The sequence below is a fragment of the Cynoglossus semilaevis genome, chromosome 1 (genome assembly GCF_000523025.1).
Source record: "Cynoglossus semilaevis isolate Cse_v1.0 chromosome 1, Cse_v1.0, whole genome shotgun sequence".
Lineage (NCBI taxonomy): Eukaryota > Metazoa > Chordata > Actinopteri > Pleuronectiformes > Cynoglossidae > Cynoglossus > Cynoglossus semilaevis.
The window spans coordinates 27,445,599-27,465,281 of NC_024307.1; the positions used below are offsets into that span (position 1 = coordinate 27,445,599).

The 19,683-nt window shown below is 39.7% G+C and overlaps 1 protein-coding gene across 3 annotated transcripts in view; it reads right to left on the minus strand.

Moving 5' to 3' along the window:
• Positions 1-1,645: 1,645 nt before the first annotated feature.
• Positions 1,646-19,683, minus strand: part of afap1 (actin filament associated protein 1) — a 78,363-nt gene continuing 60,325 nt past the window's right edge. For 2 of the 3 annotated variants that reach the window (XM_008323864.3, XM_025054422.1), the window contains exons 6-18: positions 19,211-19,390; positions 13,985-14,068; positions 12,548-12,623; positions 10,028-10,180; positions 9,203-9,414; positions 8,644-8,789; positions 7,900-8,014; positions 6,577-6,813; positions 5,173-5,302; positions 3,588-3,752; positions 3,275-3,498; positions 3,023-3,190; positions 1,646-2,307 (exon numbers count right to left, since the gene is read on the minus strand). In XM_008323864.3, the coding sequence (XP_008322086.1) occupies positions 2,281-2,307; positions 3,023-3,190; positions 3,275-3,498; positions 3,588-3,752; positions 5,173-5,302; positions 6,577-6,813; positions 7,900-8,014; positions 8,644-8,789; positions 9,203-9,414; positions 10,028-10,180; positions 12,548-12,623; positions 13,985-14,068; positions 19,211-19,390 (1,917 nt within the window). In that variant the 3' untranslated portion in view covers positions 1,646-2,280. The remainder of the gene's footprint in view (positions 2,308-3,022; positions 3,191-3,274; positions 3,499-3,587; positions 3,753-5,172; positions 5,303-6,576; positions 6,814-7,899; positions 8,015-8,643; positions 8,790-9,202; positions 9,415-10,027; positions 10,181-12,547; positions 12,624-13,984; positions 14,069-19,210; positions 19,391-19,683) is intronic. The other variant, XM_008323873.3, reaches the window with a different exon arrangement.

Genomic DNA, 19,683 nt, shown 5'->3' on the forward strand with positions numbered 1-19,683 from the left:
ATGTATTCCCCCCTTGTTGTCCTGCAAATAAGTACATGTAAATTAAAAGATATTTATATTTAATGAACTATAATATAATAACTAATGTGTTTTTTTACTTTCAGAATTCATCAAGCGGGCCAGATTGAACCCCCAAATGGCCCGGTTTTGGTCTTCGGGCTTTATGTTTAACACCCCTGGTTTAGATCGTCTATCGTCTACGGTAAGCAGCCGTTTCAGAAGCACAAATAGTGTGTAAACACCTAAGATTTAAAATTAAAGTTGCAAAGAAAAAGCACAAATAAAGTGCTTTTAAAAGTACAAATCCTGGGCTGAGTAGATAAATAAATGTTAGCCTGTTAGGCTAACGTACAGTATTTAGCCTGTGTTCTTTAGGCTATAGTGTAAATGAATAGTCTTTCCAGATTAACCATTTGTTCTTAGATTCTTGTGTAAAATGTTTTTTTTTTTTTTTTTTAAAGTGAGACTTCACTAGTGAGACTGGGGTTTGCCAAGCTAGGCATGCAAGCCGTAGATTTAGAAACATCGAAGTGAATGGAGTCTGTAGTTAAATAATTACTGCATAAAATGTTTTAATCAACTGTTGTTGCCAAAGTCTGGGGGCGGGGGCTACTCGATGTGCAGCTAGGTACATTTTTCTTTTTGTCCCACTGTTACTGTGTGTGTATATATATATATATAGCAGTTTAGTGAAGTTTTGAAACAATAACCGTGTTATTGTTTCAAAACTTCACTAAACTGCTATATATATATATATGTATATATATGTATATATATACAGTATTTATATATATGTATATATGTGTATATATGTATATACTGTATATACATATATATAAATACTGTATATATATACATATATATACATATATATATACACATGTATATACATATATAAATACTGTATATATATATATATAGCAGTTTAGTGAAGTTTTGAAACAATAACACGGTTATTGTTTCAAAACTTCACTAAACTGCTATATATATATATATGTATATGTATATATGTGTATATATACATATATATACATATACTGTACATATACAGTATATATATACTGTATATACATATATAAATACTGTATATATGTATATGTATGTATGTATATATATATATACGTATATACATATATATAAATACTGTATATATGTATATGTATATATGTACGTATATATGTATATACATGTATATACATATATAAATACTGTATATATACGTATATACATATATAAACATATACAGTATATATGTATATATACACATATACATACATATATGTGTATATATGTATACGTATGTGTATGTGTATGTATATATATATGTATATATGTATGTATATATATATGTGTATATATGTATACGTATGTGTATGTGTATGTATATATATATATATGTATATGTATGTATATATGTATGTATATGTGTATATATACATATATATAAATACTGTATATATGTGTATATATGTATATATATGTATATATGTGTATATATACATATATACTGTATATATGTATATGTATATATATGTATATGTATATATGTATGTATATGTATATATATGTATATACTGTATATATGTGTATATATATACACACATATATGTATACATATATGTGTGTATATATATATATATGTATATATATAACAGATATATATAGCAGTTTAGTGAAGTTTTGAAACAATAACCGTATCTGATTTCTGTGTTATCACTGGCTGCTTTTGACAAAAAAATAACGGACGCAACAATGCAACTCAGCAGTGCTTGACACGACTTCACTGACGCCCCATCACTCTGCTTCTTCGAACAGCGTTTAGGTTCTAGCTATTGTGTGGTAACTCCAACATGACCTCTGGTTGATGGTGGCCAAACTGATGAACCAGCGATCTTTCAGTCATTATTAATTAAGAAAAAAAATTAAATATATCCACATAAATAAACAAGGGGAAGCTAGTATTTCCTTTAGACATTTACAAATAAATACTTCAGAGTGAGAAAGCATTGGGGTTTTTTTTGCCTAAAAACAAAAAAAGTGCAACAGACGATACGAGTCACACAACGTGGTACACTGAGCATACTCACTACTGTAGGAGATGAAACAGGCTGCAGAGTGACGCAGGAAGCAGCCACTGCTGTTCGGTCTGACTGAATGTTGTGACTGTGTCCTCCCCTAAGCTCTGAATGAACAGATTTAAATAAATATATAGACAATACTTTGGGAAAAAAAAAAATCTAAAAGGAATGATAGTGAGACTGGTGCGATTGAGTGGAAGATTTATGTGCCACTCTTCTGCTCCCATTCCTGAAAAACACACCGAAGACATTTATTAGTCACAGGGTAGTTATTATTATTGTAATAATGATAATGAACCACATTAATACACAATTAATCATTACATTAAGGGAATAAAGTATGATATAAAATTATAATAAAACTTAGCAATACAAATAATAAAACGGCATTAATTCGCAACAATTTTGTCTGTATCAATAATAACGGAATGTACAAAGATATTAATAAATAATATAGCTAATAAATAATAGTAACATTTAATAATGCATAAAAACAATACTAATACACAATTAATTAATTAATTGATGCACAAATTCAAATGTTAATGCACAATAAAATGTGCCTGCATCAGTTAAATACTGCATAATAAAATACATCTGAAATAAATACTGTATGATATAAATAAATATTGAGTTAAGGACTGTGTGAAATCAAAGGAGCTGCAAACATTATATTTACCATTTTATTGCTATACTGACTGTTCTTATGGCGTCAAGTTAAATTGCTGTTTTTCTCTATGGACTTTGGCGCAGACTCAAATTTGCTTAGCTCTGCGTTTCAAGGTTTAAGCCTCTGTAACCTGGTCACATATAGCAAAACTAAACTCCCACTTAGGGACAGTGGTTCCCAAAATGGAGTCAGGGGGTCCCCCAAGGTGAGCATGGCTCAGTCGCATAGGGGCAAACTAATTTGAATTTGTTTTGTTTTTTTTCATGTCACTGACCTTGGCTTTCCTCATGACATGACCTCGAATTGGGGAGCCCTTCTGTGCAGTCTGCTGGCGGCGGAGAAGTGAGGCGCTGTTGACTGGCAGGGAGCAGGACTCTGTGTCACTGGTGTCGCAGCTGGAGAACGGAGAGGACTCCTGAGTCCGTCGCATCATGGCTGGTGACTGTGAACAACAAGGTGGAGACATTTAGGTGTGAAGCTCGGCGGATGTGATGCTGTAAAAGGAATTGAAGCAAGACAAACAAACCGTGAGGGACGATCCAGGAGCAGGGGCTTTAACCTGGGGGCCAGAGGAGCCTGCTTTGGGTTCAATGGTGAGGCCGAGGGTGACTCCTCCGCTCAGGGCCTTCTTTAAGCTCTCCTTCACTTCCGTCAGCTCCAGCTCCAGGTTTACTCTCTCCTCCTCCTTCCGCCGACAATCGTCCTCCACCTTCTTCAGTCGCTCTGACAGGGAGGAGTGTGAGCGTTTGCCTGCAAGGACAAAGAGCATTCAGTATGGACGCAGTATTTACATCGCAGGTTCCATCGGGCTCCATCTGTGAGGGATTCTGGGTAATTACCGGCTGCAGCCTCCACGGCCGTACGAAGGTCTCTCCTCTCCTTCTTCAGCACGGTCAGGTGGTTCCTGATCTCCTGCTTCTTCTTCATCAGCTCATCTTCCTTGGCCTGCAGTCGCTTGGCATCGGCCTCCACTCGGTTCTTACCGTACTTGCACTGCTCTGCATCTGCACCAGAAAGATTCAGCGTCACTAGAGCAGCAGAAACATCTTTGGAAAATGCAGTGAGATTATTAAACGTCACTCTTTGAATACCATAGTTTCCGGACTATTAGCCGCTACTTTTTTCACGCAGTTTGATCCCTGTCATGTTGAAGAGTGAGTTGGTTATACAGGAGCTGTTAAAACTCTGTTTATGTTCTGTTGTGGTCGGAGTGGCTGATAATAAAGACCCCACTGTTCACTGTTTCTGTTTACCTCTGCTGTAAACAAGGACAAAGTGACCAGCTGTGTAACAGGCACTGTGTAATAGGCACTGTTTTAATTAAACATTTATTTAATTAAAAGTGAAAAATTTAATTAAAGTTAAGTAAAATTAAGTAAATATCCCATGTTACAATATGGACTTTAACCAGTGGTTCCCAATATAAGGGACCTGTCCCCCTATAGGGACCATTGTCAGTGTCCCATTGAGGAAATTGCACTGATCTGTGAGCATTTCTGAAGGGCAGTTTCAACATTATTGTAGAAATAAGGGAGGAAGGGCTGGACAATAGTTCTACTAAGCCTCCTATTAGATGCCAATAGCTGAAAAAAAATGCAGTACTGTGCAGGAAAAGCCGAGTGTCTGCATCTGCCTACACAGCAGTGGCCATGACATCATATAGAGGACAGAGATCAGTGTTTCTTATATTTAGGACATCGGTGAGATGCTAATCTCCAGCCACAACCTCAAATACTCATTTATTCCATCCAAAAGAGGCCGTCACTGACTGGACAACATGTCGCCCATCCTGTTCTGTGCAAGACGTATGTGAAATCACTTAATCAAACCACCACTGACCCTGCAAGTACTGGACTCTTGATAAACTGTATATTTTTGGGGAATTCCAAAGTCGACCTGGATCAAACCGTCTGGTTCACACATTAGCTCCAAAACAATGTCTTAGCACCAGTTTACCAAGCCCCCTACTTGCAAAAAATGGGATCTATTTTCGCAACACTAGTGAAGAGGCTCGGGTCAGGCCCACGTGGGTCAAACCAAACGTCACAAGAGGACGATGTCTTAGGTTTTCAAGTTATTAACTTCCTAGCCACAGTTTAACCCAATTGTAATTTAAAAGATCCTGCATTTTCCGAGTAGCTGTGGAGCAGAGTTTAGCTAGAAAGCAATCAGTGGTGGTGAGGTTGGAACTGGGAGGAAAACCAGACACAGCGTCTGCTACTCTCACTCTGGGCACCAGCAGAAATTGATTGGAAAAAGTCCGGAGGTCAGGGCGGCTGAGCACATTTAGGGTTTGGTTTTTAAAGAATTGACACTTTTAGCTCGGGTATGTTTACAGTCCAAATCAATCATTTCTTCCCTCCATTTGAGTATTAAACACATTCTCAAGACACACTGGAGATAGAACTCCTACTTCCTACTTACTGGAGTTGTTGCGTTTTAAAGAGGCTGTCCCGTTCATTCCATTGACCCCATTTTTCTTGGCCTGGTTCTTTGGCTCCACCTTCTGCTTCGACGCCATTCCATTGGCCCCTGAACCTTTCTTTCCTTTCAGCTGGGATGGAAAAATAAAAAAAAAATGAAATAAAACACTTGACCACAGAGTTATAGACTTGGTCATTCATCTATTCACTCATGAAAACACTTTGAGTTTGGACACTGAGTGAGCAACAGAGTCATCTGCAAACTTTACACCTTAATGTTTCTATACCTTAACATTTTTAGGTAGAATATGATGGTACAAGTTAAAACTTCAACATTTTTTAATTACGTATAATTGATAGAGCGATAAGGATTTTGTATCTAATTATATAATAATCACCGTAGCTGTGGATTAATTGCAATAATTCACAATTAACCGTGATTGTAAGTAATCGTGATTAAACAGTGCACATCACTCTGTGCACGTCAACATGTGTTAAAAATAGTAATTGTATTACATTAAAAAAGTAAAATTAAAAAATGCAATTAACATAATTGACATAACTTGTGACAAGAGTAATACTATGTGTGATACGCCTGTGATTTTAAGTGTATCACAGCGGCGTCATCAGCAAAGAAGATGACTTTACTCTTTTTTTAAAACAAGTTGAGTAAATTCTGGATGCAATTGTAGTGGGGGGGGGGTTACCAATAGAAAATAGTTAGCTTGTAGGTAAAAGGATGCAACAACAAGATGCAAGAAAGGAAAATAAATAAAATCCGCAAGAGGGGGAGGGCAGGAACAGCTCAAAGCCAGACCCGGGATGACAGATAAAACTAAATCATATCTGCTGAGCTTGTGAAGGAGCTGAGGTGACTCTGACGAGGCTTTATCTTGGTGATTATGGTCTGTCATAGACCTCCCCACCTACTACGGAGTCTTACTCTGTGGTCGCTGAGGGATTGTTAACATGCCTCGGACACGCCACACATGGAAAACACATCAAAGCTGTGGCCACAGAGGAGGCGGAGCTCCATACAACAGCATGTGGTGACTACGAGAGCCATGGGAGAGAGGGGTATACTTATAGAGGGGTAGTAAATATAAAGTTGAACACTGTGAACTACCACACACAGACACACAGACACAAACCCTGCAAATAATTTCGTTTGGTAAGGGCTACATGGAATAGACAGATTTCTGTGTTTGATATAAAAATGAATTGAGTGATAAAATGAATGCCATCATTTTAACTGTATAATTAAATCTGGAGTGAGAGCAGCAGAATTTGGCAGCATTTCAACTGATTGACACAGTGGTTCTCAATTAATTTCTGTCATACCCATAAAAAAAAAGGGAAGTGCAAACGTAAGATACAGGAAGTGGAACATTAGTGTGTTAGTCACCTGAGGGGAGTCTTTAGTTTTTGTGTCAGTAGAGAGAAACTTAGAGGAGACTTTAGAAACAGGAGCTTTGTAATGACCAGTAGAGGCAGAGGAAGAGGAAGCAGAAGAAGAGGAAGGCTTGGGAGGATAGCGGGAGGTCAACTTGGAAGAGGGCTTCTCATAGGGCTCAGCGTTCTCATAGTGCGTGTCCTCCTTTAGCTGTTTTGTTTTAGGAGTGGAGTACTGAGCTTTGGGCTCCTTGATTTGGACAAAGACACATGCAGAGCAGAAGTAGAGAGGGAAAGAAAGAAGGAGAGAACAACGTAGAGAAACAGCAGGTATTTTATGTTAGTTACAATTCATAGTAAGTGTAAGTACAGTTATTCATCCCCAGTGTGACTGCAGTATTATATTATATTAGGTTTATACTGGTACACTGAAGCCATTTACGGTTTTAATCTGCCCTAATCACAGGGTAGCTATTTATTAATCACAATTAATTGTGGCTAGAATCAATCACGATTAATTCGTTGATTGATTATAATTAATTATTATTAATATGGAAGTGTAAATAAAATTTAGCTTGACAGAATATATATTTATTATATAAATATATAATATATATTTATATATATTTATAATATATATATATTATATATTTCTATATTTCATATAGAAACATTTTACCCATGCACTAAAAAAAAAAAAATTAATAAAAAATAAAATAAAATTAATCTTTACAATTTAATGAACCTGATCAGCATTCATTTTGACAGGCCTAACTTATACACGATATATGAATATAAATATGCATAAATGACAAAACAGCATCATGCTTTGAGAGTCTGTGATTGTCCCTTCAACAGGGGTCGCCACAGTCCACCTCTCAAACAGGGTTGGGATTATGTATTTAATTAAAGCTCTCTTAATCTTGGTTGGGATTATAACAATGTATTTAATTAAAGCTCTCTTAATCTCAGTCAACCTTACAGAATCCTAACACTACACCAATCTAACTCGTATTTGTTACAGTAGCAATTAAGGAGTATGTTAAAAGTAAACAGCATTGAATGTATAAGGGTTTGGTTCACACTAGCGCCGATGCTAACCCCTCTAGTCATGCATCCCTAAGAGATGCATTACTGTGAGAGTGGCTTTTCAATGCTGAAAAAGATGATCCAAAATCAATAACCTTCAGTCTTTTATCTCCTCTCTGTATGCACTCGGGATTACACCCAAGACAGAAAAATAGCTAATGATCCAGCGATGATTGATGACAGCTCTTTCACCGCCATTAAAATACCCTAAAAGCATAAGGATTTGAATTAATTACAGTATCCTTACCAGTCCATTGATAGGAACGTCGTCATAGTGCAGAGCTGTTCCAGTGGGACAGGCGTAGCCGTTCACAGGGTTATCCAGGTACGGGTTTGGAGACACGGCACGCTTACTGGTGAAGCTAAGGAAACAGTATGAAGCCATTAAGGATGGGTTGATGAGTAAATCATTAATCATTAATTATTAACAAATATTGTCAGAGGTCAACCAATTTAATTGAGGCCTACTCTTTTTTTAAAGACAAAAAATCTAAACCATCTAAACCAAAAATTCTAAAGGTGCAAAAAAGACATTTCATACAGATACATTTCAATTTATTATTGTACCAAATACTTGTTATAGAGCACTATAATTTTTTATAAATAAAGCTCAAACTAATGTAAAATGCTTTTCTAACTATTTCCCGGACAAGTAACCTCAGTCTCCAGAAAAAGAAAATAGACTTTTAAATTTAAAAAGCTGAATTTAACAGGTGCGAGAATGGCCTCACGAGATCAGATAACTCAAGAAGTTTAAAAACATTGACTTAACGGCTTCGGAACGTTCAATAAAAACACGAAGACTAACAAGTTTACACAGGAGGTCCTCGACTTCTGTCGGAGCTCCGTTTCTATGGTGCCATGTTTTTGGAACTCACATACCGCACAGTAATACGCTCAGCTATGCTAACACAGTAATGTAGAAGAGTCTGACTTACGCTTGGGAGCAAAAATGAAGGGAAAAAAGACTATATCTCTGTGTCCCACTTACCAGAAGGACTGCTTGGCAAGCTGGATGACGTTGGCAGTGGTCTCCACATCGATGTAGTCGTAGTGCAGAGTGGCCGGGTCAGTGGTGGAGCCAGTTTCAGCCAACAAAACCCCCAGCCAGCGACCCAACTCCTCAGAGGAGGAGGCCTGGAGGAGAGGAATCCAGATCATAAAGCTCAATAATCAAATTCATAAAATACATATTGCACATTCATCTCAATGGCCAGATGTTATCATGTTGAAAGGAGGGGGGGGGGGGGTTAAAAGCAGGCTGAAGCAAAGGCAATGATTCCTTGGAAAAAGTTATCTCAAGGTGACGCTGACTTTTTTTTTGTTTGTTAAACGGCAAAAATCTGGTTTTCATTGTCTCCCTTCACGCTCACATTTGCATGCCCTATGCACAGGATGAGGTCACTGGAGGGTGGAGGACGTGAGTTTGACCACAAGAGAGGAAAAGAAGAAAAACTTGAGGAGAAAACCCAACAAAGAAGTGTCTGCTGGGGCCAGTTTCTCTAGAATGTGCTTGAGCAGACGCAGGAAAGAAGAAAGGAAAGTCGTACCTCCAGCACCGCCACTTCTTGACTGTTACGAAGCAGGCGGAATGCGAAGGGGTGTTTGTGGTCCAGCCCAGGGCTGACCTCGCAGCCTCGCAGTGGCAGAGAGGCGATGTGGCACTTCAGGTCATCCCGGTCTTTGTGTAGCAGCAGCTGGTTGTCCTTGAGACGGCACCAGCGCTCCCGCCAGCGGTTGTTGGACAACACGTTCAGGTAGCCTGTCGAGTGATGAACAATTGCACAAGTTGACAGCCGTTACGTCTTTGGTCGGTAGTAGCGATGGCTTGATACAACTTCTTTCAATAGCGATAGTGCAACTTGGAGCATCGGCTAATGCCGATATTAGTCCAATCGCACAAAGGTAAGTTGAACATTTGGGCTTAGTTATAGGATCTTCTCAAAAAATCGTAAAAGCTATTTGCCAAGGCTAGGGCATTTAGAATTTGTGTACTTTTAAATTAAAAAGCAAGTTACTCTCAGAGTCTATATCAGGCGTGGACAAACTGTTGACCCGCGGGCCGCAATGGGTCCAAATATTTGACAGGGGGGCCGGGTGAGAAGCAAATAAATGTGAACCAAGATAAATGACATGCAAGTCATGCATAATAGTTGAAATTATTTTAGCCTTTTCTATGCCATCTATTGGAGAAATGCGGGTATTGCGGGAAAAGTACTATTTTATGAAAATGCATAAAAAAAGCACATTTCCTTAATTAAACATTTCATAAACCTGAATGCATGAAAAAGCACGTCTCCTTAATTAAACATTTCATAAACCTGATAATAATGCCTTTTCTGCCGAGAAGTAGTTAAGGTAGATTAGGTTTTTACCACAAGTGGGCACATCTTCCTCTGCTGACGATGTCTGCTCATCTGTGGACGGCTTCTTCTTGCCCAACCCGATGATCTTGGTGATTTTCTTCCCGGCGCCCTTTCCTACCGTCCCTGTCTTGTGCTCTGACTTGGAGTTCTTCTTCCCTTTGCCTGAAACACATAAACAAAATCAACAAATCAAATCAATGACTCACAATTAAACAACTAAAGCACCTTTTTTTTTTTTTTACATACTCATGCAAACCTAAAGTTCCCCACCGTCATTATCCAAACAGAGAAAATGAGAGAGGACGTTAGTCTTTGACTCAGTTCCATTTAGATGCTTCTGTGATGCTGTAATGAGACCAAGAGCGACTGACTGTAGATCCTAATGTAAACAACCATGAGTTTCCAATCACTCTGACTGGATTCAATCAGACACTTCTGGGTTCAAAAGCTTTGTTGGTGGATCAACGCAGCCTGAAATCCCAGCATGCCTATCAGTTGGCCTATTTTCTAACCAAATGGAGCGAGACAGACAGATGACAGCGCAGTGTTTGATGGGAGCACAGCTGCAACGGAGTGAGCCAGGTGCTAAGAGGTTATGTCCAAGTTGTTTAACCTCGCTGTCAGTTGAACACAAGAAAATAGAATCTGCTATGCTCCGTTGGCTTAGATACAGTGGTCTGTGGCGTATTTATGAAGAAAGGAAAAAGAAGACCAAAGAATAGAAAAATCCTGCAGCAGAACTTGATGTAATGTACATTCCTCTCCACTGATGTCGTCATGCTGAGACGACTGAAACAGTGTCTGGACCGAGACAGATTCACAAGCAGTAATATACTGCGTATAGGCACTGCTTACCTGCAATACTACAGTATAGGGAGAATGTCTAAGTGTGGATGAAGTTGGTTTCATTCCTCATTAGCTTCTGCTACTGTTGTGTTTTTAAGTCTTGTTCTTAACGTGACGAGAAAAAACTTCTATGAACTAGTGCTAGACTCCGCATTACAGACAAGTACTATCTCAATGTCTTCTTAGAATGTCCTGAGAAAAACCAAACGCCAATCAGAACTGTCAGTACTGTACAAGTACATGTGAATAAGTAGTGCCTGTTTGTGTGAACACAACGCTGATATACATGCAGGAATTGAATATATTAATTCTCTGGTTTCAAGTGTGAAACCTGTGCCTGTTTGGGTGAAGACAACGCTGATATACATGCAGGAATTGAAGAAACACGCACATAAAGATCCTCAGTTTAGTTTTTATAGATATTAGCAATGATAATAGTAATAACTAAAAAAAAATATTGCATTAACAGCAGGTCTGCTGCAACAGAATAATAATAGTAATAATTAATAATATTAATATCCCATATTTGGGAAATTATTGCGTTAACAGCAGATCTGCTGCAACATGCTGCCCCCTGTTGGGCGTCAAGCATGTACTTCCTCTGGGAATCGAACCCAGGACTCTCTGCTATCTGCTTTCGAAGGCAAGACATTGGCTCTATCTGATACTCATGATCGGTATCAGTCCAGTATCGGTCAATCGTTCCGATACCTAAGCCCAAATACTCAACGTAACTTTACACGACATGGTGTAAACATGGACACTATCGCCTGAGCCACAGTAGCCCGCAGCATGCTGGTAGAAAAAGGAGGTATCGGATTGATATCGAACACGAAAATGTTGTACTGCGCCATCCCTAATAAACATATGTTGCCACCTAGTGGTAAGCTGTTGTATTGCACTGCCTGTCACGCTCGCATAGATGACTGAAGAAAACTGATTTGCAGTTATGAAATAATATTTAAAAAAATATGAATTGGACATAGTTCAGGGTACACCTCATGACACACCTCTTACGGCGCACCGGTTGGGGATCACGGTGACAGTTGTCTCTTACGGCACACCGGTTGGGGATCACGGTGACAGTTGGCGTGTACGACTAAATCATGCATAATAAAGGGTGAAGGTAGAGGCTGAACATTTTCCATTAGGAGATGAGGCAAAGGGAAAGTTGATCTGCCATGGAAAGGATGTAGTGGGTGAAGCTAGAGTGATGACTTCACAAGAACAAATGGCGGCCATGAGTACCAGATAATTATCGGCATTGGTGGAATAAATCCATGCTGTGCACCCACAGACAATACTGATATTAAAAAGACTGGTTAGTGGAGTCCAATAATAAAATGTTATTACTAGAGCTTCTCACAGTTTATATGGAACAAAAGTGCCGTGAAGCAGTGCGGGAACCCCCCTGTAACTTTTTCCCACTTTACTCTCCTTCACTTGTGACTTGTCTGTCATTACGTGCGGTCGATACACTGGCGTCTCCCCTTGTTGTGCTGTGATGTTCCATCGCTATGGTTTCATTCTCTTTTCCTCGAAAATGAGGCAGAAAGGGATTTTCCTAGTCAAGCGATTCTGTGTTTCTCCCTAACGTTGAAACGCTCTCTCGAAACTGAAAGTAAATAAAGCAACTCTACACACACAGTAGCAAAGAGCTGATGATTTTTTTAAGATTCTCACCTTGGTCCTTAGGGTCGCCGTGTCCATTCTCATGGGCCACTTCTCCGTCTGAACTCGGCCTGTCAGATGAAGCCCTCTGGAGGAGGAAATATCAGTTTCATGAAGAATGGGAGTCACAGGGAACAAAACAGCAAAGGACACCAAGGAACTGCTACATAAACACATCTGTATAATTGTACTGTAAATGACTAAAAGCTTGAGAGCATCTGGTACATGTTACTGATGATTAATTCCGGCTCGGGCTGTGTGCGCTGTGCAGTTTATCATTAAAAGATCTGCCTCTGATCTGCTTCATTTTCCTCCACTAAACACAGTCGTACACTCGCCCTATAAATACTGGGTGCAGTAAATCGTCTGCATTAAGTCCTTATACCTGCATTTCCCAATAAAAACACGAAGACAATGTCCCTCCTTTTAGAATAGCAACTGCAGTTTCTTCATTAGAATTAACTGTGCCAAGGAATGAGGCCCTCATGAAATGGAGGTCTAGTTACAAATCCTTGTCCTTGGCCCACAGAAGACAAATAAAATGATGAATAATCTTTTTAGATTTGAACCAATTACCAAATAGTGTTGGGATTATGCAATGTTATTATGCAATTTACGGTATGTTTTGGTTCATCTTAGTACATTTTACAGTGCACGTTTTTTTTTGTAATTTAAAGAGTCTGATGTGAGTGTTCTGATAAAGCTACCTCTTTAAATTGGACCAAAGACCATGTCTGGCTGCAGCTCTACCTCGAATTAAATGTACTACAGCATGGGTCTCAACTCAAGGCCTGAGGACCAAATTTGGCGCATTACATTATTTAATGCAGCCTACCTGGTTAAATGCAACAGTCAAACTCTGTGTGTGTAACATAAGCTTGGTGGGTAACTCACAATTTAACTTCTGTAATTTTTAACCACAGATTTAAAAAAACATATACTAAATTTTATGTGTAATAATATTTATATTTTGCTTGATATTTTGTTTTTCAAATTTCACTTTTTATTTATTTAAATAAGGAAAAAGTCTGCTGCAGTCTCTTCGCTTTCTTTTTTTTTCCTGCTTAAAATCGCTGTCGGTACTAGACTGTTCTGTGTTCTGAGTGTGACACCTCTGTGCTACAGTATTGAACAAGGTTGTCATAAAGGCATCAGCAGAGTATAAAAGAAACTGCACAGGACCAAAGGTCATGACCTTTTAAAGGAATCCAAGCGCAAGCTAATAGAGCACATTAAACTGTAAATCACCGATTTTGAACTTCATGATCATTCATTTCAAATTAACCCTAATGAACATAAATCTTTTCACAAAGCATCAATGACAGATTTGATTATTAATAGAGCTTAAAGAAAATGATGACACATTCAGAAAATACATATTGGAAGCATTCACCAGTGCTACTTATTATGGGAACTCGCATCACAAGTAAATAGTAACGATCTGGTTACCTTTTCCAGCTCAGGTTTGAGCACAGGTGACCCCGATCTACCGTCCAAATCCACGCTTCCATTTAAACAAACCTCTCGCATCACCTGAAAAGACATGAAGAGACAGGCAGTAGCATTAGAGACACGGCTGCTTTATGTTATGCTAAAGCAGGCGTGGGCAAACTTTTTGACCCGCGGGCCACAATTGGTCCTAAAATTGAACAAGGGGTGGGGCCGGGTCAGGAGCAGATAGATGGAGCGTTGGGTGACCTAAGATAAATGACATGTAAAAGTCATTCATAAAGGCTAAAAAGCTTTGATCATTTTCTACACCATCTATTGGGGAAACCTGGGTATTGCAGGGAATTGGCATAATAACAATATAAATAAATTATGTAATTTGGTGGACCGCATCCGGTCCCCGGGCCTTAGTTTGCCCATGCCTTTTGCTAAACAACACTGTCTACAAATGAAGGTGTGAGATGAGATCCCCACCATGGGAACCCTACAACATGGGTGGAGCCCTGATTTAAAAACGCTCAAAGATTTCCTCACAACATTGCTACATAATTATGCAGCTCATTCCCTGGGCGTACGCGGCGTGCTGTGGGTAACGCAGGCCACGTGTATACAGAACTGCCTCCTGTCTTATGTTCCATCATGCAACTAAACAGATAGTGTGAGGCAATTGGACTGATTAGTGAGTGTACGACTAACAGGAGGTGGTGGAGAGAAAATATGAGTGCGCGCCGAGACGCAGGAAGGACGGGGGGAGTCTGTTACACAGATTAGACACCGCAGGCTTTTTACTATGTCCACTGAGTTATTATGTAACGAGGGCCAGAGGTGGTGAATGAGATCTGCAGGGCTGTGAACCAGGGCGCCAGTGAGCATTACCCTGACCTCATTGGACTTCAGGCCTGGCAGCTGCAGACGTGAAGGGGGTGGTGGGATCAGAGGGAAACGAGAATTCAGATCAACCACCGAGTCTGCACGTCAGATAATACACTTTGACACACGTGTGTGTGTGTGTGTGTGTGTACGCACACGCATGCATTTTCCCCTCCACCGTTTCCACAAGCGTTCAGGACCGTCTTTGGCTGTGGAGCGCTCCTCAGCTCATTGGTTTTGGCTCTCGGAAAGCATAATTGGGTTTTCGCGGGGAAAATGACAGGCTGTGGTTCTAAGGGTTTGGCTGAGAGAGCGACTGCGAGGCCGTGGAGCGAGACAGACGGCATCGTCGTGTGTACCTTTGACTGGAGAGCAGACTTGGGCATTAGGTAGATTATACAGAACAAGTCTGCGAAGGGAGCGTGCGGTCTTCAATGATGAGGAACAAGTTGGCAATAGGTATGTCGCTGCTGCATCGTTCAGGCGGCTAAGGAGTTTTTAGTGGTTCTACATATTCACGGGCCAGGACACGCATTTCACATTTTTGTGCCACAAAATTAGCTTAAAGTCTTTGTACACTCAGCTATCTAAACTATACCCGAGAGCAGACTGTGGCCCAATAGTTTATTCAAATACTCAAACTTGTACTTTGAAAACATGTGCCCGTCAAGTGAACCCATACTTACAATATCCTTCTGCTACCTGTACAACACTGACTTTTGGAAACCCAAAGTATTGGTGATAGTATTGGCAAGCACACAAATTAAAATACTCGCACTTGTAAAATATCTTGTTTTACATGACACCCTGCACTATTATTGACAGTGCGTTTCATTTTTTTAACGTTACCATCTCCCATAAATTTATTGTGAAAGTCTTGTTCCATCATAACGTTACGATCTCCCATAAATGTATTGTGAAAGTCTTGTTCTAGCATTCCGACATATGGCATTTAAACTAGCCAACTAGTTAGCATGGGAACTAGTTTGTGAGCAGACCGGCGATATATGCGTAAGACGAGTTTTTTTTACATTCGCCAGTTGTACATCATACATTGGATTGTGCTACATTCGCTTTCTTTCGTTTGTGTTGGTTTTTTTTGGGGAACATTACGCCATTTATTACAGCTCCCGAGTCGGACTCTTCTGATTTTTTTTTATGTCCTGGCTCCCAACTTGGACTCTTCTGATTTTTTTTTATGTCCTAGATTATGATGTAACCACTGTGTTAGCATAGGTGATTTGTGATTTATGTCAAAAATCAAGTTACATCACACCGTAGGAATGAAACTCTTAGTTGAGGACTCTCATATTATCAAACGTCCATCTGTGATTTGCTTTACACAAATTGCTTTACAAACAAACAAGACAGAATATGATTTTGTAAAAAAAAAAGATTTCCCAACTTGATGAGTAAATCAGTAAAAATGTGCCAAACAAATTTTATGGTTTCAGATTCCAGTGTCAGGTCTGCCTCCAAGGAGCCGGGTGTAAATTTTGGAAATGATCATTTAATTACAGCCATTGCAGTCCAACAGGAGCCAGGTCGCAGTAAAATACTTAAATACTACTTGCCTTTCTTGAGGTGGGCGAATGGCTATTGAAAAATTGGCAGTGGTTTTGTAGAACAATGCAAGAAATACCCGAGGACTGATCCGTGGGTGCAAAAATAAATCAGGTCGGATCAAGAAAAAGAAAAGAGAAAGGAACAAAGAAAGAGAAACGCAAGCAAATAAAAGGCTTTTCGGAGAACGATGCAGAGACAGACAATGGAGTTGGGTTTCATGAGCACATCGTTAGGACAGAATGTCTGGGAAAATCATTCCACATAATCGCAGGATATTCAAATACAAAGGTTTTGGGGTCTTCCAATCATCTCGTCTTGTGCTTGTGTTTATTCCCTTTTTTTCCTCATTTTCTCATTTCTCTTTTCTTCCTTTGTCGTCCTAAAGCTACCGTTGGTCGAAGTTTCAAGCGGCTTCACGGCAGGTCACAAGGGCAGACCGCTTGCTCGGTTTTTTAAACAAGGGTGGGGTGTAACAGTACCATGATCGACAATCCTAATATTAGATTTTACAATAGCATTTATGCAAGTTTTACGACTGTGGCCACATTAGCGTTTAAGAAAAGTGGACGTAATGAAAAATGATGTGACTGCCCAGTGGTTGTGTGCCACTACTGACCACTGCCTTCCAAACTTTTCTCCAGACTCGACTGTAACACAACTTGACTTGACTTAAAAATGTAGTTTCTGTGAATTTTGTTTAATCAATAAACAACATTCTAACTAGGTCACTGTCCAGTACAGTGTGTTGTCTGTGATATTAGCAGAAAAGTTCGACATAATAATGATCACTTTAGGCCTCCCTAATCCTTCACATCCGTCCTGCAACTATATGACATTTAGAATTAAATTTTGCCATTTGAGAACCGGCAGAATGTATTTAATTTGTTCATTCATTTAAATGTAATAGTTGGTCTTTTAAGAAAATATTTATATTTGTAAATATGTGTATTTACTTGTCTTTGCACTGTTATATTATACGGTGTTTATATTTAACAAAACTATTTTTTATTTTAGAAAAATACTGTAACTTTTACCACATTGTAACTTTTACTACATTGTTGGGGAAGTCCGTATCAAACAAGTAGCTCTTTGTATCACTAAGTGCCCTTGAAGTAGCTCTCAGTTTCAAAAAAGTTGGTGACCCCTGCTGTACTCACGTCAATCCCTTCACTTGGATACAATTGCAGTCGCCAAATTTGCCAGTTTGCCTTATACAGTGTCGTTCTATCTTTATAATGTCAAATGAAAAGACTTTTTTTTTTTTAAATATATACAGTATATATGAAAATGACAGTGACAGGTTAGATGTTATATGGCCTCAGGTACATATATTTAGTCTTGTTTTAAGAATATATTGTTTAAAGCGAGGTCACTTATGTTCAGAAAGAAATTGCACCTAAATCCGAACATTCGCATAAAACACATATTGTTGTAGCAACACAAACACACACAGGCAGAGTCATCTGTTACACACACTAAGAAACAGCAGAGAGTGAAGAAGGCTGCCAATGATACAGCACACTGACTTTATAAGCCCCGAGCTGTTTCCCAAAAGAGGGTGTGTTTGAGGAGCCCCAGCCAAGAACACTGGATGATTGCTGAGTGCAGCAATACGACCAAGTCCGTGTGCATTGATCAGGCAAACTGAATCACTTCACTTCACTGACTGTCCCCTGCGTTATTACTTCAATATGTTCCCAGCACCTTCCTAGGTATGTTTCCGCACCAAGTTCCTCTCCGGGCAATAATTAGTGCAGTCATCGCCACGGTTTGGGCGGTTCAACATTTGTATATTTTCATGGCTCTTGTTGCACACTCCTGCAGATACCTTCCAGGGACAATCAATAAACAATGACTGATTAGTGCAAAAAGAAGGCTAATTGAATCAAGAGGCAGAACACGGGTCCTGAAAGACATAAACATGAACTCGATCAGCAAAGACCTAGAGCAAAACCTGTGAAGTTATGCTAAGCCAATTCAAATAAGATACTGTATAAACCCCCCCTATGCCTGCTGGGAAACCTGCAGCAAACAGGACTGGGGTTGGCAAAAGCACAAAAGGCAAGAAGGAACCTTAAAATAGCACGCAATCCAGAGTGCAGAACAAACAAGGAATTCCAATAGGTTCTCAGGAGAGGTAAGGAGGACGAAGGATGTGTGTGTGAGTGCAAGTGAGTGGGGGGATCTTTTAAATCCAAAAACCAGATGAATCCTGTTTTTATCTCCACTGACAACAAACAGACACATGCAGCGTTAAAAGAGGAAAAAAAAGGGTCACGGCCCCTTCAAAGGCCGCAGGGTGGGTTTGTTGTGCAGACGTGTGGAGCAGCCAGAGACAAGAAGAGATCAGAGAGTGAGAACGGAAGACGATGCAGGGGGTGACGGAGACTGATTCTCCAAAAATGAAAGGGAATCCATCTTTTTCTTCAAAGGAAGAAATACAAAGCATCCATGTTGACAACAGAACAGAGGTGGAAGGAACACCTTTTCATAACAACCCTGATGGTCGCACAAAGTCAGGAAGAGGCTTCGTCCCGAGAAACAAAGGCTAAGAAAGTTATTCTCATCCAAGAACTACACCCTTTTCCGAGAAAAGGAAGTTGCACAAGGTTTGTTTAATTTGTCTACTTAATAGGACGCATCAAAACGAAACCTAAAGTCAGACCAACTGACCCCTGCTTTTAAACCAATATCCCAAACATAAACACCGACTTCGACTGTGACGCCTGCCACTGGCATCAAATCTAGACAAGTCAAGAAACCAGACACAAGACAGCTTACTGCTTTTACCTTGAGCCATTCCTCGGCCTGTTCTTTGCTCTGCACAGCCAACACCAGGGCGTCTGCCCCCTGGTGGACTATCTTTAACTCGTGCTTCTTTTTCTTTCCATCCTTAGGGATGTGACTGATGCTGCAGCCGGACAGGTTTAGCTCCATCTGCGGGGTGTGGTCTTTGGAGGACTTGTAACACTGCGGAAGAGAAAAGGTGCCTTTAAATGACAGCGCAATTATTTTTTGGACTGCAGTTTGATGATGTACTGAAACAGTCAGTATTGATGTACTGTAAAAGACTTAGGTTTTCATATCTCTCCATTTCTTGCGGGGATGGCTCAGTGTAACTTTTTCATGTCCGATACCGATATCGCACAATTTGCATTATTTGCCGATACCAATATCAATTCCATATCCTTTTTTCTCCTCTAGCAGGCTGCTGCTGCTGCTGCTGAGGCAATAATGTCCCTGTTTATAGCTTGACGCACAAA